Source organism: Ascaphus truei, chromosome 4 (genome assembly GCF_040206685.1).
Source record: "Ascaphus truei isolate aAscTru1 chromosome 4, aAscTru1.hap1, whole genome shotgun sequence".
NCBI classification, from domain to species: domain Eukaryota; kingdom Metazoa; phylum Chordata; class Amphibia; order Anura; family Ascaphidae; genus Ascaphus; species Ascaphus truei.
This window is the reverse complement of record NC_134486.1, coordinates 288,437,337-288,461,894: the sequence shown is the minus strand read 5'-3', so window position 1 is coordinate 288,461,894 and position 24,558 is coordinate 288,437,337. Positions and strand designations below refer to the sequence as shown.

General features: G+C 43.1%; 1 protein-coding gene across 1 annotated transcript in view; it reads right to left on the bottom strand.

The window, feature by feature from the left end:
- FIG4 (FIG4 phosphoinositide 5-phosphatase) overlaps window positions 1-24,558 on the bottom strand; it is a 380,709-nt gene that overhangs the window by 55,518 nt on the left and 300,633 nt on the right. Inside the window, exons 21-22 of the mRNA XM_075595029.1 lie at window positions 18,620-18,815; window positions 1,208-1,290 (exon numbers count right to left, since the gene is read on the bottom strand). Coding sequence (XP_075451144.1) covers window positions 1,208-1,290; window positions 18,620-18,815 — 279 coding nt within the window. The remainder of the gene's footprint in view (window positions 1-1,207; window positions 1,291-18,619; window positions 18,816-24,558) is intronic.

The window sequence follows — 24,558 nt, the reverse complement described above, 5'->3', positions numbered from 1 at the left end:
GCCAGCAATATTGGCTCGGGTTTGCGTTCCAGACTACTACCTGTCTCAGCTGGGTGGCTTGGTAATATCTCAATGTCTGGGACTCCCAGACCCCCCTCTCCCCCTTGAGGCAAGCAGAACTGCCCTGGAGATTCTGGGTTTTTTACCCTGCCAAATAAAAAAAAAAGATCTGTTTTTGTATAGTTTTCAGTTCTGAGCCAGGGATGTGGATCAGGAGAGTCTGGAAGAAATATAACAATCTGGGGAGTATATTCATTTTGACCGAGATCATTCTCCCGATCCATGATATTTGGTATCCTTCCCATTTATCAAGATCCTGTTTGATTTTCCGGAATAAGGGCGGGTAATTATGTTGGTACAGAGAGAGGTAGTTCCTCAGTATCTTTACTCCCAAATATTTGATACAAGAGGAACTCCACCGGTAGCTAAAATTTAGCTTGAGGAGTTTCACCTCTGGCTCTGGCAGGTTTAGATTTAACGCTTCGGATTTATCACTATTAATTTTATAGCCTGATATTTTCCCGAAGTCTTTGAGTTCTTTTTGGAGAATGGGGAGGGAAATTTGGGGTTGGGAGAGTGTTAAGATGATATCGTCCGCGAATAGATATATCTTATATTGTGTTTGTCCTATTTCTACTCCTTGGATGTCCCTATTGTTTCGAATTGTGGACGCCAGGGGTTCTATGGTGAGTGCAAAGAGGAGAGGGGATAAAGGGCATCCCTGTCTTGTGCCGTTTTTAATATTAAATCTCTGGAGACTGCCCCCTGGTAATTTTACCATTGCTGACGGGTCTTGGTAGAGTCTACGGACCCCTTCTAGATATGCGTCTTTAAAGCCGAATTTACGCATAGTGTGGTCTAGGAAGAGCCAGTCGATTCTATCAAACGCCTTCTCTGCGTCTAGGCTCAAGAGTATTGCTTTGGTTCCTGTGAGGTTAACATGGTCTATAATATTGATTATCTTACGAGTGTTGTCTGAGGCTTGCCTGCCCGCGACAAATCCTACTTGGTCTATATGTATAAGTCTCAGTAATCATTCAATGGTCTTTAAAGGACATTTACTAAAATCGCGTTGGACGGTGTTTTATGGAGCAGCACGGTATAGTAAATGTGGCACAGGTTTGTAACAAATGGTAACTTAAAACAAGTTCTTAATGGTACAAACACATTTTATCTTTTTTTGCTTTGAGGATATAAAAAGTCTTACCTTGTGTATATTTGCAGATCGCCTTCTGAAGGAACATCTGAGAGATTAATCCCATATGTGTCTTTTGTTGTTTGAACAGAATTCTGATGGAGAAGATAAATATTTGCATATCACACAAGTTGAACTGTTGCAATCTTCTAATATAGGCTGATAAGTGAGACTTTAAAAGCTCAAGCTCCAGAGAGCAAGGGGCCAGATCATTTGAATGTCAATGCTGACTTTTTAACCATTGCTCTTTTTACCCCATCTGTATCAGTCGTTTAGGATTTAGATAACATAACAAACCCTGCATGCATCATTGCAAATGAAGGGGTAACTCGCAAACATTAAGCAGCATTAGATATTGTCAAATTATTGATAATGGAAAATCATTATAGGCTATTGCCAGCTGAGTAACACCTTTTTTTGTTTTAATCAAATATAATTTTTATTAAGGGATTGCTATCACTTACAAGATTTCAGGCAAAATCCTAATAACATTAAGTGCATTTAAACACAAAGATTGCATTGTGTATGCTAACTTTCTGATATCAAGCTACTAAAGTGTGTATGTCAAAAAAGGGATTCTTGCCTCCCCCTGCCTTTTTTTTGTTAATCCAAGAAAAAGAAAAAAAACACACAGGTAAATCTTATAACTGCACAAATAACCTATAGATAAAACAAAAACATTACATTAATAAGGACTGGGCTCTTAATTTTATTACATTTGTTTCATAATGTCAATAAAGAATCTGCCTCTTTTTGTTAATCAAAGAAAAATAAACATGCAACTCTTAGAACTGTACAAATAAACAAACAAACACAAAATCAATAAGGACATGTGTTACATGTGGGTCCAAATGTAATTCATTGGTCATTCTGACCACAATACACTGAAACCCTGAACTGACTCTAGCATTGCAATACAGCTAAACATTTGACAAGGAACAGGCACACACCTGCTGTTAGTCTGCTCACACTCACTCTGCTCACAACAGCTCCTTGCAGCACTGCCTACCTCTGGCATCATGAACCTGCTATTTATTTTAACTTTTTTCTTTCTCCTGGCCTCATGGAGATGTTACTCCCTCTATCCACTACAAACTCCTCCATCCTGGCCCACACCCAACATCACCATACACCCTGGACTACTCAAAATCCTTGCACTATCTACTGAATGTTGGTGGAGAACTCTAAAAACCAGCACACCAACCACCGCTCACTCTAATGGCAAACACCACAAATCTACAACTTGCAAACAACTAACCAAATTTCTACTCATACTATTACTCTCTTTAGCAGGTGATATTGAACCTAACCCAGGTCCTCCCATTTCAGCTCTGTCCCATGCCCCTGAGAATTCCACCTTTAAATTCCAAAAAGGGCTATCTGTCGCCCATATAAATCTCCGGCGCCTGCTGCCCAAACTGGATGAACTAAGGGCATGGTGCCTTATGCATAAACCCAAAGCCATCGTTCTTACAGAAACATGGCTAACCCATAAAACCCCTGATGCACATATTGCCATTCAGGGATACTCCATTTTTAGGAGAGATAGGTCAAAGAGAGGAGGAGGGGTGTTATTTTATATTGCAGACAACTTACAATATACACTGTTAAATTGCCCCCCAAGCCCACCCTCTATTGAAACTCTAGTTGGCAAAATCTGCCTCCCTTTTTCTAAGCCCATCTTGCTAGCTGGCATCTACCGCCCCCCTATAGCCCCTCTACAATCCCTGACTGATATCACCCAATTTCTTGGCTCCATTTCCTCTCTGAATGAGAAGAGTGAGCTGCTAGTTCTTGGGGATTTCAACTTCAATTGGCTTGACCCTAAAAACCACCAAATCCAGATACAACTCAAGTCACTTAACCTATCACAACTCATTTCCCAACCCACACGGATAAACCTGAAATCGCATAACCATTCCTTGCTAGACTGGATTCTCTCCTCAAACCCCAGCAGAATCCAATCCTCTGGCATCCTTCCTGATATTTTCAGTGACCATGCAATAGTGTACTGTGTAAGGAAAATTAAACCGCCCCATTTAAGCCGTAAAGTTCTCCTCACTAGAACATTTAAAAACTTTAACCCACAACAGTTTCTGGATGACCTTACCAACTGCCCATGGCACAGATTCGATTTAATTCCCGACCCCGATTCTGCGCTCGACTATTTCCAATCCGAGTTCTTAAAACTCTGCGATACCCATGCTCCACTAAGCAAAATAAGGGTACGGGGGGCCCACCTTCCATGGGTTACAACTGACCTTATAGCACTCTACCAGTTCTCGGATGCCTTGTGGAAAAGCTACAAAGTAACTGGCACTACCAAGGATCTCAATCACTACAGATGCATGCGGAACATGTGCACAAGGCAAACAAGGCATGCAAAAGCACAATATTACTCTGACAATTTCCACCAAAATACATCAAACCCAGCTAACTTCTGGAAGGTTATCAACAATATATTCCAGCCTCCTAACCATCAACAACCAAGTAATATCACTAAGGGGGATATTACTCTGACAAACCCCACTGACATTGCAAATGCATTCAATGATTACTTTGTGGGGTGTGCTACTAACTTATTAGCGAAACGCAGCACAAACCCCAAACATGAATCTCATCCTGGGAGTATCCCTACAGTCCCACCCCCTCCCAATACTGCCCACAATTTTCAATTTAGCCCAGTATCTGAAGAGGAGATTACACAAGCGCTCCTCAAACTAAAACGAAGCAGCCAATGTGGACCCGACTTACTACAATCTAGGTTCCTACGACTTGGTGCCCCAGCCATTGCCAAACCAATTGCGTCCATAGTCAACTCTATCCTGTCTGCAGGCCATATCCCTAAGACCTGGAAAACTGCCAGAGTTGTCCCAATCTTCAAAAGTGGGGACAAAAACACTGTCTCAAACTACAGGCCAATCTCACTTCTCCCAATTCTATCCAAAGTTATGGAAAAATGTGTTCACTCCCAATTAAGTGATTTCTACACCAAGACAAATTTCCCTAGCCAATTCCAGTCTGGGTTTCGTCCCAAACACTCCACCGTAACTACCCTGCTAAAAGTTTGCAATGAAATCCAGTGTGGAATGGAACGGGGACAACTCACTGGTGCAGTATTCCTAGATTTTGCAAAGGCTTTTGACACAGTTGATCATGTTATCCTGCTTAACAAACTCCAGAGCTTTGGAATAGGGAAACATGCTTTAAACTGGTTTCAGTCCTACCTATCAGGAAGATCCCAACATGTGTCCATCTCAGGCTCTAACTCCAACCCCCTGGATATCACCTGTGGTGTCCCGCAAGGCTCTGTTCTGGGGCCCCTACTCTTCTCAGTGTTCATTAATGATCTTCCCACAGCTTGTAAGGTAGCCTCAATACACATGTATGCAGATGACACAATCCTATATGCACACAGCCATAGCCTCTCTGACCTTCAACACATACTTCAGTCTGACTTTTTGAGACTCGAACACTGGATTTCCCAAAACAAACTGTTTTTAAACACTGACAAGACTGTAACAATGGTATTTGGGACCAAGACTAAATTTGTAAAGCTTCCAGTGACTGAGCTCCTGATTAGAACCAACACTAACACCACCCTAACACCTGTCACTAGTTTTAAATACCTGGGCTTATGGTTTGACTCCCACTTAACATTCGGGATGCACATTGATACCCTGACAACCAAGACCTATGCCAAACTAGGGGTACTTTACAGGAACAAATCCTCCCTAAGTCTCCTGGTCAGAAAACGTATCGCAAAGCAGATGCTAATGCCAATTATTGACTATGGAGACATAGTATATGGCTCGGCTCCTCAAACCCACCTTATCAAACTTGACACCCTCTACAATTCAATTTGTCGTTTTGTTCTCCAATGCAACTACAACACACATCACTGCGAAATGCTCAAAGAACTAGATTGGTCATCACTAGAGTCTAGGCGCAAAGTTCACCTTTCCTGTCTTGCCTTTAAATTCTTCATGGGCAAGCTACCCAGCTACCTGAACAAGCTCCTCACCCCTACCACATGCAGCACCTATCACCTGAGATAAGACTCCAAAAGACTATTCATGGTCCCAAGGCTCAACAAAGTATCCGGACGTTCCTCCTTCTCCTTCCGTGCACCCCAAAACTGGAACAACCTACCAGAGACTCTCATATACACCACCAGCTTAAGTTCTTTCAAATCTAAGGCTGTCTCACACTTTAATCTGGTCTGTAACTGTTTCATACGCTCATAATATATATTTTCTTTAACTGTGCACGCAATGTCTTGTATATAATGTACACTTTGTTCATTTATGTAACTGTACTTGTAACCATGTATTATTTGTTTTACTCTGTGCCCAGGACATACTTGAAAACGAGAGGTAACTCTCAATGTATTACTTCCTGGTAAAATATTTTATAAATAAATAATTCTTTGTGCCACAAGACCGAAGAATCAGCTTAATGGCATCTTAGCTGTGACTCTGCAACTCAGGCGGTATACTAGAATGGCTTGACTATTTCCATGTTTATTAGCAAAGAAAGCTTTTGAATGTGCGGAGACCAGTGTTTAAAAAACTTCTTTGCTCTAGAGACTCTTTTTCAACAGACACACTTTGTGTCTGTGAAGAGAGGATTCTGAACAATTTGCTATCAGTTAAAGAGAAACTGGGGAGTGGGCATGGCTTGGACAGCAATTGGAGAGCATGTGTTTAGCTCGAGCTGCGCACAGAATAAGAACAAAGCACTGAAATCTATGGTTAAAACTCATCTGACAGAGGTATATTAAAAAAATCAGCAAAAAGGAATCCCCATTTCAACAAACGTGTGATTTCAGAAGTCTACACGTGTGTATTTATATCTATTTACAAACAGTATCCAAAATGGCCACTGGAACCACGCAGGTGCGGTCTACAGCGTATAGAGACACAAATTGGACTGCTGGTAAGTCACGGCTGGGAGTGAGAGGCGGATTAGTGGGGAATGGCGGAAGCCCAACTCCATGAAAAATTACTACAGTCGGACAGGTAATCCCAGAAACCCTCAGATTCCCCAATGAGCACGACTCTTGGCGACACTCTGCCACTTGTGGCTCTGTCTACTCCTTCCGCCCCTTTTAACTCCGCCCCCCCCCCCTGTGACTCTCTGCTCTCTCTGAGACTCTCGGCTCTCTCCGAGACTCTCTGCTCCCCGAGTCTCGGCTCCCTCTGAGAGACTCTCGGCTCCCTCCGAGACTCTCTGCTCCCCGAGTCTCGGCTCCCTCTGAGAGACTCTCGGCTCCCTCTGAGACTCTCTGCTCCCCGAGTCTCGGCTCCCTCTGAGAGACTCTCGGCTCCCTCTGAGACTCTCTGCTCCCCGAGTCTCGGCTCCCTCTGAGACTCTCGGCTCCCTCTGAGACTCTCGGCTCCCTCTGAGACTCTCGGCTCCCTCTGACTCTCGGCTCCCTCTGACTCTCGGCTCCCTCTGGCTCCCTCTGACTCTCGGCTCCCTCTGACTCTCGGCTCCCTCTGGCTCCCTCTGACTCTCGGCTCCCTCTGACTCTCTGCTCCCCGAGTCTCGGCTCCCTCTGATACTCTCTACTCCCCGAGTCTCGGCTCCCTCTGAGACTCTCGGCTCCCTCTGAGACTCTCGGCTCCCTCTGAGACTCTCGGCTCCCTCTGACTCTCGGCTCCCTCTGACTCTCGGCTCCCTCTGACTCTCGGCTCCTTCTGACTCTCTCCTGAGACTCTGTCCTGTGCTTTCTGTGACTCTAAAAAAAAGTTTAAAATCACTGCCTTAGAGCGTTTATCAGTGCACCTGAACCATATGAAAGAGTTTAAATGTATTCAAATCAGCAAATGGCAAACTAAAATTGACGTGTAGATTTATCCAAGTAGTCTGGAAACAAGTGAGAAAATATATTAATGATAGGTTGAGAACTGCGCTATTATATTGAAATTAACATGTCCTGAGGATCATCCCGTGGTCATCTGAGGCTTATCCGGACTTTTAATTAATGCTAAGGCGCCGGAAGTCATTTATTGCTTGTACAGCTCAACCCCGTTATAGCGCGATCTGCTAAAACGCGGATCCGCATATAACGCAGTGTGATCTAGATCATTTTCTAGTCAAGAATCCACAATACAGCAGCATGTGAGTTTTACTGACTATTCAAATACTGTTTACTGAAATGGGCTTAGCATTGTAAACAATAGGGTTTTAGAAGGAATTTTGGACGCCATTTTTCCTGGTTGCTGCATATTCTCATAGTGAAACATCCAGGTAAGCGGTATCTTCATAAACAGCTACTGCACCGACACACTTTATTCGAGCAAATACCCAGTATGTACCTGGCAGATACCTGGAATGCGCCGCTCCTCGCCTCTGACAAGCCCCGTTGCGTTTGCCTTCCCAGCCTGGGTTCATGCCTGGCTGACGGGCGGCTGATCTGTTAAATGATAATGATTAGGATTTAATAGGCTGCAATGCTTCGCGTGTCTACCAGATGGCATAAATTCATGAATTGTAATGCAGTATATATATATATATATATATACTGTGCAGTATTGCAGCCAGCGGGAATAAAATGCTTCAATCCCTGCCTGGAAAATACCTCAATGCACTCGGGCAGAAAACAGTCACAAACCTCAATACACCCGGGTATACCCAAATTCGTGGGACTAGCCGAGCTCGAATAAAGTGTGTCGCCAGTGTAGCCCTACACTTACCTGCTTTATATGGACATCTGAACAAGGGAAAATTAACTTGCAACAATTTAAAAAAAAAATCTTTTTACGTTTATTTGTCAGTGCACTCTGTTGAGCCCCAGATACCTCTCTGGATTTTTCACATGGTTTCTCGCAGACCAGGGAGGTTTGGAGCAAAATTTACAAAAATTGCATAATCTTGTGTCGCTCTGCATCTTTTTATTAAGGTCCTTGCTCCAAGCTTTACGTGTCAATATGAGAAGTTAGAGAGGAGTTATTTGATGCACAGATTATAATAATAATAGTTTCTTCTTGTATAGCGCTACTAGTTTTACGTACCTGAGGCACAGGGAGATAAAGTGACTTGCCCAAGGTCACAAGGAGCCGACACCGGGAATTGAACCAGATTCCCCTGCTTCAAACTCAGTGCCAGTCCGTGTCTTTACTCACTGAGCCGCTTCTATAATGACAAATGATATACAACTGCAACAGCAGGTTGTAGACCGCTTGCCTTGAGAATTCGGCACTAAAACCCGATCCAATGCTGTGAGATTTCTGCAACCAGACTAATGGGCCATCACATTAACACAGCGGGGGTCCCTGCATTTGAATGGGACTCATGCTCTGTGAATCCTACAGGGCTGCTAGTCCCATTCAAATGCAGGGACCCCCGTTGTGTCAATGCAATGGGCCATTACAGCCTTCTGTGGACCATCTCACGAGTTACTGCGGAATGGTCACAGGATTTCCTTGGCAAGTGGTCTAAAACCAGCAGTTAGTTGCATCTATATCATATTCAGCATTTCCATGGGCTACTTTTTTATTTGTATTTGTGCTCAAAAATCTGCCATGTCTAACGTGGCATAAACATTTCTTGCTAAAAATTTGCATCAAATATAAGAAATACTTTCTTACACATAAATGTAAGAGTAAAATGGAGCAATGCATGAAAACAAACTTCTTGGCGCACTTTCTATGTGTTAACTTCGACCTGCAGAGTCTAATGAGCAATATAATAACTTTTCAAATGCCTCAAATGAGAGACACCAGCAGCTGTCGGCGGCATTACGGCGAGCTACTCACTGGCAGCCGGCGAGCTACTGGTAGCTCGCAATCGACGTGTTGGAGACCACTGACACGGTAAATGCCGTATTATCAACGGTCATTCGTGGATACCCTCAAAAGGCTTGGCGGGAGCCATGCTGCCTGCAGGCACCCGTGTTGGGACCCCTGCTTTAGAGGATGCTCCATTTTAGCAACCAGTTCACAAAAATAAAGATGTGTTGCCTTTACATAGTACTGTAATTGACGTTTACGGAATTAATGTACTGTTAATGCTGCATAATGTCCAGGTTGTCTGCTATCCTGAATAGTAAAATCATTACAGAAAGCATTGTCAACAGTAGAAAATACTGCAAATTCAATATCAGATCCTGTCCATTTATTTGGTAATGCATTCAAGATTTTCATCTAAATAATGTTCCCTATTCAAATCATCACAAAATGAACCATTATGGAGACATGTATTCACTAATGTATTCAACATGTTGAGGCTGCCACAAACAGAATGATAATTTCATCGTTTTTGAGGGGATTATAAAATAGCACTAGGTTACCTGCTACGTGGCTCCCAATTTCATACAGTTAAATTAGTTTGCATTGTGATTCAATGCTGGTGTACATGCAGTAAACTTAAAATACCAACAAAAGTCCAAATGCATACAAAATGGTATGTGTAGGAAAATATCACCTTTGTATTACTGGTGCAAAATCCAGTGAGAACAAGGAGATGTTTTTTTTTTCCCTCTGACAAATTGTGTGCAATTATTTACACCAGTATAGCATCATCCTAAAATTGTTCTATATTGTCCTAATGCCTCTTTGTCTGACATACAGTATCTGACAGCACTTATCTGTAAACATTCTGGCCTTTATCTCACGGTGCAGGGATAAAGTACAATTTTAACCTTTTTCATCTTCATCTTTCAGGCCTTTTCCTTATCCTGAAGAGCATAGGGGGGCAAATTGGTACCATTTACTGTAAGTTTGCAAATGTTTTTGCACATTTTGTGGACATTTTTGCAATTTTGTTGGGAGTTTTGTATTACTGAAAAAGGGGCGCCAAATGTAATTTCTTTTTTTTTTTTAAATTCATGTGAAAATGGAAAAGGTTTGCCATTTTCGGCAATATTTTTCGTAAACTAGGTCACATGACCAATGTGACCCTGCAAAAACATTCTGACAAACTTTGATGTCGTTTTCGCAAATCTTTTTTTTCTATAGAAATAGTGCATCATAACCCTGCATTCTACTTTTCATTTGGAGTAAATTGGAGCCAACAGAACATCTGTGCATCATTTTTATTTTTACACATAATGTCCTGGAACTAGATTCCATATTCCTCTGTCTCCCCTTTCAGTTTATGGGATCCATTTCTCCCTTGTTCAGTTGCCTGTTATTTCCCCTGTCCCAGCAGCTTGCTGTATGTGAAAAGGCAACATTATTGCTACATGTTGTTGTTTCCTTAGACAATTTCAGTGAAATATATATAGCAACCCCAGCCTTTCTCTCAAAATGGGCTAGTCTGCTTTCTCCCCCTCTGCCTTGCCCACAGATGGTCTGTCCCCAGGCTATCTTGCTACCCAGAATACACTGGGGCTTCCTTTTCCACCTTCAACACTGGCTGAGTGAGTACCCCTCCTGTAATTGCTCTAGTGGCAGGGCCTAATCCTTTTCACCTGCTTCTAACTACAAATCACTACAACACACCATCCACAAGTGCCTGTATTTACTGCTGTTTTTCCAATAAAGTGAAGGAAATATTAGAGGACTTGGAGTGATTTGGAAAGGGGGCTGAGTTGAACCTATCTGGGCTAATCATCCTACACATGACCCTGGCCTCCAGAATAGTGAAAAGGAAGACCGTGTGTCTTGGAAATATACATACAGGAGCTGCTACTCTAAGACTTTATGCTAACACAGTACAGTCTCTGCACACAGCCTGCAGCAGCCTTTCAAACAGCAAGCAGCTTACACTGCACACAAGCCTGCAACCTCACTCAAGGCGGCAGCACTGCAGTCAGACTGCAATATACACAGAACTTTGATTGCTCTTTTCTGTCTTTGAGCCCACTCTCTGCACAGCTCCATAGTGAAGAGCTACCATCTCACCTACACCTGCGCATGTCTCCTGGCTGACGCCACTAAGGGCCACCCCACCGGACACCCACCAGGACACGGTTCAGAGCCACCGGACACCTGTGAGTACAGCTACCCCTATGCTGAACGCTGCAGAAAACCGCTCGGCATCATCTGAGACAGTCGCCCATCGCTGACACAGGTAAAAGACCGCATGCCACACGCACTGGCTAAAGGCCTACACACACCTACAGCATGGCAGAACTCAGAGCCTCACCTGATATCACACAGGAGAGTGATCACTCAGACACAGAGACCGCTGCGCAACTGCAACAGGCGCAGGCAGACGCAAGGCCTAAACGGACAGTCACACTGACACAAAAGGCCCGCGAAAAATATGAGAATGACATTGAAGCGCACCGCCTAGGAAACAACAACACATGGGATATGCAATGTCGCCGGCGCTGGTAACTATGTACAACAGCTCGAGCAGGTAATAACTCAATTGAAGATAGATCACTCGCGCTACCAAGCACTGTCACAGGCATATTTCACCTATATAACAAGAACTAACACGGAAGATAGCCTGCGAGAACGCGACCTGCAAAAGGCGATCGACCTAGAACGTGATGCCATCGTGCAGACCGCCATCACGGACGCCCAAAGCGAGACAAAAGAGCTCCTCCTGGAGACCGCGTCACATCACTCTAGCACATCGACACTCGTCAAGGTCAGCAAGATCAGCGCAATCTAACGCGTCCAGAGCAAGCACAAACGCTACCAAGGCGCGAGCCGCCGCAGAGGCCGCACGTGCCAGGGCCGAATATAGTCGGAGAGAGGCAGCCGTAAGAGCAGGAAGAGCGCGCATAGAAGAGGAGGAGCAGACAGCCGCCGCTAATGCCGCCACCGCTACTGCTGCTGCCGCAGCCGCCGCTAATGCTGCCGCAGCCACCGCCACTACTGCCGCAGCCACTACGCGTAGGAAAGCCGAATTTGATGCGGAACTAGAGGCACTTAATCAAGAGAAGGAAGCCGCCGCCGCTATAGCCCAGGCTGAAGTCCTAGAAGCAGCCGCGCAACAGGACGGTGGGGAGCAACCGTACAGACGGATAGCCTCAGAGGATCCAATCCAATGCACTGAAGACTACGTAAGGAGCCTCTTCAGTGTAAACACCAGCGCGCCATCTCAACACGGAGGGAGCGACTCCACAGACACCGAAGACTTGCTAGCTCCACGAGGAGAAGATGCTGTCCCTTCAGTGGTACATGCTGCCTGGTATCGCCACAGCCGCAACAGTGATCCACACGCCAGCGCGCACACGGATGCACCACAACAGGCTCGCAATCCAGGTACACCCACACGGGAGAACACAGCCCCTCACACTGACCAGCAGCCATCATGTGTCCACGCCAAAGAAGAGGCGACCGCACGGACCCTCCCAACAACTACCTCTGAACGTGACCAACACGCCGATGCCTCAGGCCTGACAGACATAGCCAAGTACATGATCCGTCGTGACTTGGTGCAAACAGGACTCATCAGCTTTGACGACCGCCCTGAGAACTACCGGACGTGGAAGTTCACATTCAAGGACGCAATCAACAGCTTGGGCTTCTCAGCAAGGGAAGAGCTCAACCTGCTATTCAAGTGGCTGGGAAACTAATCCAGGGAGCACGCGAAGAGACTTCGGACGGCAAACGCGAACCACCCCCAAGTAGGTCTTGACCTAGTGTGGGAAAGGCTAGAAGAGTGCTACGGAAGCCCCGAAGCAGTCGAGGATTCGCTCTTCAAAAGAGTCGACAGCTTTCCCAAGATCACAACTAGAGACTACTCGAAGTTACGAGAGCTCGGAGACCTGCTGCAAGAGCTGGAGGTTGCAAGAAAAGACCATTCCTTAACAGGTCTCAATGTCCTAGACTCAGCTCGTGGAGTGAGACCCATCCTGGAGAAGCTACCCTTCAACCTCCAAGAAAGGTGGATTTCACAAGGCTCCAAACACAAAAGGGAGAAGCAAGTCGCCTACCCCCCATTCTCAGTTTTCTTGAGCTTCATTCGCGAAGCAGCAAGGACGAGGAACGACCCCGGCTTCATCCTAGGTGCGCAGACCACATCTAGTGCCAGCCACCCGAGGAACGAAAGGTCAGCAGAGAGATACAAGGACACCAGAATACCCATCTCGGTCCACAGGATGGACGTGCCCCCTACAACCCATGCAAGTCCCGGCCAGGCGGCCGTCAGGAACAAGAAACCAAGGGACCTTAACAAAGAATGCCCTATACACAAAAGGCCGCATCCGCTTAACAAGTGTATCGGATTCAGAATGAAGCCCATAGAGGAGCGAAAGAACTTACTCAGGGAATGGGGAGCTTGTTTCAAATGTTGTGCTTCCACAACTCATTTATTCAAGGACTGCAAAGAAGCTATGAAATGCACAGAGTGTGATAGCGACAGGCACATATCCGCTTTACACCCGGAGGCTATGAAGCCCAAATCAAGCAAAGCCCTTAACCCTTCGACAAAGCAGGGCGGGGAGGAAGAAGTGGGAGATACACCCCCCACGACGTCGGTAGCGTCCAAATGCACAGAGGTATGTGGAGAAAGAAGCGACGGTAGATCTTGCTCTAAAATATGTCTTGTAGCAGTGCACCCAGAGGGACAACCCCAAAGAGCTAAAAAGATGTATGCAATCATCGACGACCAGAGCAACCGATCGCTGGTCAGGTCAGAATTCTTCGATATGTTCAACATACGAGACAGCGCTTCTCCTTACACTCTCAGAACGTGCGAATGGAGACTACAGGGAGAAGTGAATGGCTACACCGTATGCTCAATAGACGGCAAAGTGAACATGCCCCTTCCCACACTTACCGGCTTCTTGTCCACGCGTCTCCATGGCAACGCAGCGTCAAATGGTGTTTTTTATTTTTTTTTATGACTTTGACGAATCTGCAGCCTGTAGTGTATCCAGTCTGTGTACGGTGCTAGGCGGAGGGGAAGAGACACTTCCACGTATGCACGCACAGTCTGAGACACCAGTGTGGCCGTTTTTTGGGGACTTGTGCTGGTGCATGGTGTGGAGTTTCTATCTAGGCTGTGGGACCCACGGAGGTGGCACCCGAGTAGTGGGACGTGCGACGGCAGTACTTATCCCTCTGGGAAGGAAGAATCCACGGCCAGATCCTGTGACCTGCCTGCCATAATTTACAACATCCACAATACCTGTTTAAACACTGCTTGCTGTAAGTAGACTTTCAATTTTTCCCAAACCGGAGCAGAGTCTATACATCACTAACCACTGTGTATGCTACAATTTATTTATATTGTGTATGCATTTTTTAATTAAATTAGTTCATATATATCTTATCATCAGGTGTTTGTTCAGCTTTGTGTTCATGTTGTTTGACTTACAGTATTTGACTGTGTATGTTGGTCATTTTGGTTTGTTTTATGTTTGTGTAATCCTATCAACAGTTATATTGGTATACACTATGATTGGTTGTTTTATTTTCTTCCACCTTTATTGTGAGACAAACGGCAAAAAACTTCTGAAAGACCTCAGGCTAACAGGACTGGACATTCTACAGTATCTATATAGTCAGATATATTTATCTGTCACTTTTTGGATTTGTTTTAGGCACTGGATTATCTGTTTGTTTTTGTATGTGTTTTATTGTATGGTAATTGGGGAAGCCACCCAAAGTTAGCTAGAGAATTGCTGTCTAGTTAATGCTCAGATAAAGCAAGGATTTATTTTGATTCTTTTGTTTATCCTGATTTTGTCGGCTGGAATGCCAAAGGAAATAAAAGACTTAAACCAGAGCTGGATTGACCTGTGATTGGAGTTTACCCTAAAAGACAGTGGGTTTTAAAGATCCCAGACAAGAACCCTTCATCCAAAAAAAAAGGGATTTGTCATATTATATAAGTTTTGTTTTTTTGGCTGTGTACCAAAATAAATTCAAGTTACAGTTAAATAATGAATATGCGCTTAAGGTGCAGTCTATCAGCTTAAATTTGAGGGTATTCACATCCATATTGGAGGAAGGATTTAGGAATTACATCTCTTTAATATGTAGCCCCCTCTTTTTCAAGGGACCAAAAGTAATTGGACAATTGACTCAAAAGCTATTTCATGGACAGGTGTGGGCTATTCCTTCGTTATTTCATCATCAATTAAGCAGGTAAAAGGTCTGGAGTTGATTCCAAGTGTGGCATTCGCATTTGGAAGCTGTTGCTGTGAACCCACAACATGCGGTCAAAGGAGCGCTCAATGCAAGTGAAACAGGGCATCCTTAAGCTGCAAAAAAAAAAAAAAAATCCACCAGAGAGATAGCAGGAACATTAGGAGTGGCCAAATCAACAGTTTGGTGCATTCTGAGAAAAAAAACAACGCACTGGTGGGCTCTGCGACACAAAAGGCCTGGCACTTCCACTGAAAACAACAGTGGTGGATAATCGTAGGATCCTTTCCATGGTAAAGAAAAACCCTTGCACAACATCCAGCCAAGTGGAGAACACTCTCCAGGAGGAAGGCATATCATTATCCAAGTCTACCATAAAGAGAAGACTTCACGAGAGCAAATACAGAGGGTTCACCACAAGGTGCAAACCATTCATAAGCCTCAAGAATAGAAAGGCCAGATTAGATTTTGCCAAACAATATCTAAAAAAAAGCCAGCCCAGTTATGGAACAGCATTTTTTGGACAGATGAAACTAAGATCAACCTGTACCAGAATGATGGAAAGAAAAAAGTATGGAGAAGGCTTGGAACGGCTCATGATCCGAAGCATACCACATCATCTGTAAAACACGGTGGAGGCAGTGTGATGGCATGGGCATGCATGGCTTACAATGGCATTGGGCCACTAGTGTTTATTGATGATGTGACAGAAGACAGTAGCAGCCGGATGAATTCTGAAGTGTATAGGGATATATTGTCTGCTCAGATTCAGCGAAGTTGATTGGACGGCTCTTCACTTTACAGATGGACAATGAGCCAAAATATACTGCAAAAGCAACCCAGGAGTTTTTTAAGGCAAAGAAGTGGAATATTCTGCAATCGCCGAGTCAATCACCTGATCTCAATCTGATCGAGCATGCATTTCACTTGCTGAAGACAAAACTCAACGCAGAAAGACCCACGAACAAACAACAACTGAAGACAGCTGCAGTAAAGGCATGGCAAATCATCACAAAGGAGGAAACCCAGCATTTGGTGATGTCCATGCATTCCAGACTTCAAGCAGTCATTGCCTGCAAAGGATTCTCGACAAAGAATTAAAAATGAACATTTTATTTTTGATTGTGTTAATTTGTCCAATTACATTTGAGGCCCTGAAATAAGGGGACTATATATGAAAATGGATGCAATTCCTAAACGTTTCATACAATATTTTTGTTCAACCCCTTGAATTAAAGCTGAAAATCTGCACTTCTATTGCATCTCAGTTGTTTAATTTCAAATTCATAGTGGTGGCGTACAGAGCCAAAATTATGAAAATTGTGTGTCCAATTATTTCCGGACCTAACTGTATATGTAGCCGAGTCCCCCTACCCTGCCTCTGGTGCGGGGGAGCCATTCAGTAGTTCCCTGGAGCTCCACGCGATCAGGAGGTGGGGGCGGCCATTTTGCGAGTCGCGCATGCGCAGTGTGGAGAGGCAGCGACCATCTTTGGATAGCTCCGCAAATGCAGCCGCGGGACTACATGTCCCAGAATCCTCCGGGGGGGGAGGGAAACACCACATGGGGTTGTCCCAGCCAATAGAGCTCTGAAGAGAGGAGGTACAGGATATCCTCCGCGTGCGGAAATCCCGCGAGTCAGTCTTCCAAGAGCGGCAGAGAGGACGGATGCGTCGAGGGTGCCAGTAGCCCTTGGACTAGGCCAAAACTCTGCCCCTAGGCCCCAGACAGGCCCAGAGACACTAGCGAAGTAGTATTGTAGGGAAGGCCCCAGATAGGGACTCTTTCCCTTACCAGTACTGTTGCACCACTGACCGGATGGCCACGCGGTGCCCTGCGGCCTGGGACCAGGTTACAGGCTCCATAGACATTTTGTGAGACCTCCGTTTGGAGCTCACACGGCAAGGAGAATCCAGACCCCTTAGGAGAGAGGGGATTTGTGTTTGGGGCCCGCTGCGTGAGACCCGCTCCAACTCATTATGCGAAGCAGCACCTGGGTACTGGAGTACAAGGGGTAGGGCTATCTCACACTTGGGTGGGAATTGCTGGGACAGGACACCAGGGGTATTGGTGCCATAGCACCCTCAGTACTTTGGGGGAACCACCACGTGTTGGGTCATTGGGTGTATACTGTGGGTACTGTACTGCTGTTATTGTATCTGTTTGTATGTGTATACCGTAAACCTTAATTATATACATTGTGTGGTGTATTATATTCTTTACTGTGTATTGATTCCTGTGAGAGGTTATCTCGCCAATGCTGGGATCCCTCATAGGTGGAGGCACTGCATGCAAGAAGAAAGAGCTCACCCCAGGCTCCCAGAGGCGGAGGCTTAGGCCTCCTGTGAGCAGACAGGTACAGCAGCACGCGTAGTTACCTGCGTAGTTCCCTTAGCCATAGGGAAAGGGGGCTATATACAATATTATAAATGCTTGCAAAATGTTGAAATAGAATGAGCTGAAGTCTGTGAAAGCATCAAAAATGTAATTACAATAATCTTGTGGCCCTTCTACTCCTGATGGTTTCTGAATGGGCCCCTTTGGAAAACTGTATTTTCTTATTTTGCAAAGACAGGTTCACCAATATGTTATATCTTATTTTAAATTGTGCTGGAAGAACACAACAATTTATACGTACAGTATGACTAAGCTAACTGCAAATAAATTATCTATGAGACATATCTGTATTTTTTTATGTCAAACTATGTGCTACAGCCAGGTACAATATGTCTTAAAGTTCTGTTGTTGACTAATATCCCCTGAATTCTTATGAATTCTTATGAAAATAGATGTAACCCATTGTGTGCCTGAGGGGCCACAGGACAAAAGCGCAGCCACGACCTTTAACCCGGAAATAGAAGAGGAGTCCTCTTTCCTATACTTCAGATCACGTTGTGCGCTCCATGGGAATGCAGGACACAGTCTAAGCTGACAAAAAGCACTCTTTGGGCATGGCGTATCCACTGCTTAATGGGGCCCCTGGAGTGCCAGACCCATGACGTAGTGACTACGTCTTGGGGCACCCAAAGGATTAATATACTACTTGTCAGAAGGTTTTAATTCAGTTGTTTAATCTGGTGAATATCAAGGCACAGATTCATTTTATTGGCCTATCATGGAGGGGAAAAAATAAGCTGCTTAGAAAAATTAGATTTGTTAACTAATTGCTATTCCAATAACATCTTCCGGTGCTGGTCAATGGGCTGTAAGGTGTTTTCCACCTGAAATGTACAGTATCTTATAGCAGAAGACTGCCACAATCTAGAAGCACCTTAGGAAAATATAATTTTTTTACCTCAGCAGGGTGTCAAGGAGGCTGGTCAAAACAACCGTATCTGCCTAGGGTGCAAGACGGTATTTAGATGAACATAGGTGCAGATCACTACGACAAAAATACACTATCCCTTTGAAATCACGTGCTTACCTCTGATATTTTAGAATTGTCTCCAACATCGGTCATTTTTACTGGTGTGGAGCGCTGGGAAACAGCCCCTTCATCCTCTTTATCTGTTCCAGAGTCATCCTCAGAACTGCTGGACACAGCTTCCTCACTGGGAGGAGGAGGCGCACTTGCTGCAGTTTTACGCTGCAATACAGTCTCCTCTCTATTCGTCTTGTTGCTAAAGAAATAAGAAACATCTTTCACTTGTGGCAAACGCTGAAGAACTCAATCATCTTAACTGTAAGAGAAAAAGTGCTAACAAGCGCTCTAACTTTCAACACAGTGTATACAAAAAGATGAAAGATTATAGATTTTTGTCTTTACTAGCCTTTATGTGGCTTCGCCTTTAAGAGTTTCGCCTTTAAGAACGATTTTATTTCATTTGTAGTATAATCCAGGCTGCGAATCAAAAAAAACAAAAAAAGAATTGCTGTCCATAGAAGGATCACTTGGTTTAGAGAGGACGCTAAATGTGCTCATTCAGATGTCAATGCTCAGAATCTTGATCTTTATACTGCAATTCAAACAATACATCACACAAAATGTTCAAACATTGGGGATCCTGTGTATGGATAGCATGCTTGTACGTTTTGTGTTTGCTTTTTTCTCTCTCCAGCTTTGCACACAATGTAATCTTCATGTGTTAAGAAAAAAGTAGGAAAATGTAAGTAAATTAAATAAATGAGTTGCCACTTTTATAGGAATGTTTGACCACCATGTATCCTGTATTGTATTTAACTTGCTTGTATTTCAAGTTCTCTTTTGAAATACACATATACACACATATACATATTTATCTGTACAACTAATTTATCAATTATCAAGGGAAATAAAAAACATTAACCTTGCATTTTCGTTGACTAGATCTGGACTTGTAGAAGGGAGTCTAATAGCCATACAGTATGTCCTGCCCTGTAATAGGACGGCCTTGCTGTTCATACTGTTGTGCCACATTGAGGTATATCGTTCCATAACAAGAAGTCCACAGTTCTTATGTTAAAATGTGATTTATTAAAAAAAAATGTTCTAATTATTACTACTGTATTATCATTGGTCTCACTATTTTTAGTTATGGAGAAGAAAACTTCAACATTAATATTGAATATGATAGTTGATAAAAAAAAGTTACAGCATGCTACAGAAATTAATAGTATCTGAATTATTTCTCTACATTCTTATAAAGTATGAACCAGCTAGATGCTGCTTTACAGTCTAAAAATACAAATCAGTGTAACAGCACTAAACAAATGTAAACATTGCAGAATTTTTTAGCCTAGCTACTGTATGTCATTTTTCTTTACATTATGGTGCTTGTATTGTATGGTCATACTGCATATATTTTATGCAAATTTTTTTGCTCCAAACATAGTGTTATGAGAATATTTTGTTTTAGTTCAGTTAGCATTGAAGGGGGAGAGGCTTAGGCAAGAACTACTCCAGTTTTTGATAATCAACTTTCTTGTTGGGGATTAAATGGTATATGTAAATGTATGTATCGTTACATATTTTCAATTATCCCAGGTCTCTAAATTTCCGAAAAGTACTGCTTTATATTCTCTAAGTGTTGAGGTTTTCAGTGATAACTGCCTAGGCAGTGTACAACATCATATTTAGTGTTCCAACATTTTAAGAATTTAGATTCCTCAAGTGTCATAGTCTTTGCTCTCTGCTAAGGGGAGATACAGGCCCTGTGAAGAATTCTAATAACATTTTTTTGCAGATCTGCAGGACCCATCAGCTTCAAATTTAAATTAGTGTATTTTATGGTTGTCTCGCAGTCTGCAAAATCAGGAAAATCAAACCTCCAAGCTTTGTAGTGTATGTACTTAGCCATTTACATTGATGTTTTTCTGCGCTTAGAAGTTTGTAGAGTATACAGATTTTGCATTTTTCTATTTTCAGTAGATCCGAAACAATATTAAGGGGGTCCTTCTCCAAAGAGTATGGCTGCGATTGTGATATCTTATGCTAGGAGATAATGGTGAAAAGTAGGGTTGCAGACCTGTCTTCGGCTAAGTCCCTGCTAGCGCTGAGTGAGCTGAGCGGATGGCGCTTGCGGCGGGAACTTGCATATATAGATATATGTGTCACCTCTCACGCGGTGTGCTCGGGCAAACGCTCACCCGCGATCGGGGCTTAGGTAAACAAAAAATATATACTTACCCGCGCGCTCAACTACCCGCAATGCCCCCCACCCTCCCCCACAAGCAGGACACCCGGCGCTCATGCTTGGAGCGCTCTCCAAGCATGAGCGCGCTCAGCGCCAGTGGGGACATGTGAATGTGCTCACAAGGGATATTTTTATTTGCTAATACAGTATCTTAATGGAATAGTGCCTGGCTTGAGAATACATGAACAGCTTTTTATTGGACAATTTATGTTTTGACTTTAATGTTTAAAATTGGCACTACAGTTTGTGTTGATTCATCAATTATATCTTTTATCATAACAAAATATATTTCTTTCCATGTTTTAAAGTTCATATTTTTCTATTCCAGGAACAAAATTATCACAAAGAGGTACAGTATTTGGTAAAATGTGTTTAAAAAAAATAAAATAATATACAGTATATATACATATATATATATTTCTTTTTTTTTTATTATTATTATTATTATTTTTTTTTTAATCCGGAAACTCTGGCACATTTAACATGTTGAGTCCCAAACATTTTTCATTATGGCAATAAGATACTATAAATATAGACTGTCAATGTCAAACTTTTCAGGTTATAAAGACAAGCATTGCACCGAAGGCTCTTTTGGCAATGAAAGGTTTAACATTTATTCCCAATTACTTCGACCTTCAGAGGAATTGCACATAAATGTCATAACTGCTTCAACTAGAGAAGACATATTAGATTTTACGAATGCAATTATCAGAGGATTTTCACCACCTCTCACATCCCACACACAAATTCAATTAACTGATTTTATTTATCTTTACATGAAAAACAAAACCTATAGCTTATTATATTAAAATAAATATACTGATAGAATTATACATAATTTAATTAGAATATTGTTAAATCTATATTATATACATATGCAGAATTGGACCATATACTGTACATATTTAAATATTTCATGTTAATACACACTTTTTTTTAAATGTAGTAATTGGCATTTTAAGACGCTATTGACAGCTCTAAACATAATTTAGCTTATAGAGGGCCTTAGGATACATTAGAATAGTGAAATTAGAACCCACAAGGACATGTTGCAACACAGAATAAAATAAGGTAAGAATAATTTAAATGAACAGTACTGTATATTGAAAAAAAAAAAAAAATCTCTCTGCTGGAAAATTAGAGCAAAAAACTGCACCAAATTTACCAAAGAACAATAATTATATTGAAGGCAATTACATTTTTTGCTTTCATAAATCTGGAGCAGCTTTTTGGCTCCATTTTTGTCCTGATCTTGCAGTCGGGTCTTTGATACCCTACACAGGTCTAGGAAGAGCTGAACATCTCGATATACTGTACACTAACTACCTCTTTCTTTTTATCTTACAACAACTAGCAAATAGATGCTGCTCTCCATTGCTTTTTAAACGATTTTAACGTACTGTAGCATCTTTCGTTCTGAAAGTTGGAACTCTTCTTATACATCAATCACCATCATCAATCACAATCGAGGGCCAAGGTCAAAGTTTTGGGTGCCATGCATTACATAAAAATATGTCTATGTTTTTCCTATCAACTTCTGGAGGACTGAATGAGCTTAAGCAGCACCGGGAAATAAGGATTGTTTTTCAAGCCATTGTTAATATTTCATTTAAATTCAACTATATATATATACTGTAGATATATATATATATATATAAAAAAAAAAAATCAAAAATGAATAGATGATACCATTCTGTGGCTAACGAAATGCTTTTATTTGTGCGAGCTTTCGAGATACACTGATCTCTTCTTCCGGCGGTGGTACATTGAATAAAGCAGGCAAGGGTTTACTTAAAAACAGTGCATATAAGAATGTTATCTGTGACTGAAACCTAACACCCCCTCCCCCTGTGTAGTATGCGATTTATGACTTGCGGTGTTAAATAGTCCCTGAATGTTAGTGATGTAAGAGTGTGTGTGGATGTATATATGTAAATATAAATTTGTAAAGAGCCCACAGTGTATACAGCGCTTTACAAAAGGTGTGTGTGGAGTGAGAGTGCATATCAATGGTGTGGGTAGGTGTGGAAATCTAAGAGGTGCCCAGATAATGAAAGTGTAAGAGACAGCTGTGTGTGCATACATATAGTGCAATATGTATAGACATGGCCTTTAGCACACATGGGAAGAGAGTTCTCCCATGTCAGTAGTGACTCATAAAACTTTGGTCTCGGTTTAGGCCTTCGCTAAGTGTCCCAAACAGTTGCATACATTTGTATTCATGTAACCATCTCTCTTTCAGTGTTATAAGATTACCTTTGAGTATGGCCACCTTCAGATCTATGTAACAGTATTCCCCCCACCCGGTGGGAGATTTGGCCTTTACTGGTCGTGTGGTGTATGATACCTGCTGGTAACAGGAGGGCTGAGTCGTGCGCCGGTTGTAGTGGGGACACAGGACTAGGCTTCTGGGGTTCATACTCTACATATCTCTTTAGCAGTGCAGCGCCTCCATCTGCCGTAGGCTCCAGGAACTGAATATGATCTCCCACAGTAGAACTTATTACCTCTCACCCCAGAAAGGTCACGCACCAGGCAGGAGGTATAACAATAGGAATGGGTTTATTACTCTTCTGTACAGTTACAGGAACAAGGCAGGTTCTTTCCGATGCAGTACTCTCAGCTATTCACTCAAGGATGGTCTCTGGACCGTCACTACAGGTCAATGGCACCCGCAGCCATCCTACTGTAACTCTTCCCTGTCTCCCTAGCAGAGGCATAGTCCATACTCACTCTCCCCTGAAGGGAAGAGGACTGGAGGAGGCCCAATCTCAGCCTTTCCACTGTGTGACTTGCCTTCCTCAGTGGGGAAGGACAACCTACAAATTTAGGGCGGTCCTGCCTTTAAGTACTGCCAGGAGGAGGGCACCAGGTCTGGCTCATGATTGATGATCAATGTGGTGCAAACACCTCTATTGAACCGTCAGTCTATGAAGTAAACTCCGTGAGTGGGAGACGGACATGAAATGATGTGTGTAAGTGGATGAAAAAATAAATAATTTACACGGCCTTGTGTAAGTTCTATCACATCAAGGTTTCTTTCGCTGCCGAATCTTCCTTTGGGATGCAGATTTTTCTTTCTGTTGAATCTTCGCTTCTCGCTATGTCTTGAATGTTCCTCGTTGAATGAGTTGCTCCGTCACGGTAATTTACCTCATAAAAAGAAAAGGCAGTTAGATATATAAACGCGTTTCGCCCTATACAGGGCTATGCAGGGCTTCCTCAGGCTCGTTAGATCCCCTACCACCAACCACTGAGTTAGATCTAACGAGCCCGAGGAAGACCTGCATAGGGCGAAACGCGTAGCTCTTCATCTGAGACAGTCTGCAGCTATCATAGAGGAGCCAGAGGTGACGTTGTAGCTCTCCATCCGGACGCGGAGACAAGAGATCCCCTACCACCAACCACTGAGTGACTCCCTATGCTCTTTGTATTTCCCCTAGAAGCAACAGTTGCTTCTATGTTTTAGCCTCTATAAATTTTATCTTCATTGTTTGCCATTGTTTATATTTTATCTTCTTTTTTGCATATTCTTTTAATAAAGTTTTCACCTCCTATAGACCACAGTGTCCCATAGTCTATTTACACCTCTCACTTCAGCGTAAAGGTGGATTCCACCACAGAAATTAGAAGCTGAAAGAAACTTCTACAAGTGTGTACTCACACTGGCCCGTGTGAGTATTTGGATATATTTATTATTCTTCATCCCTTTCCCCACCTCAATCACTAGGTGACCCTTGGGTCAATTTTC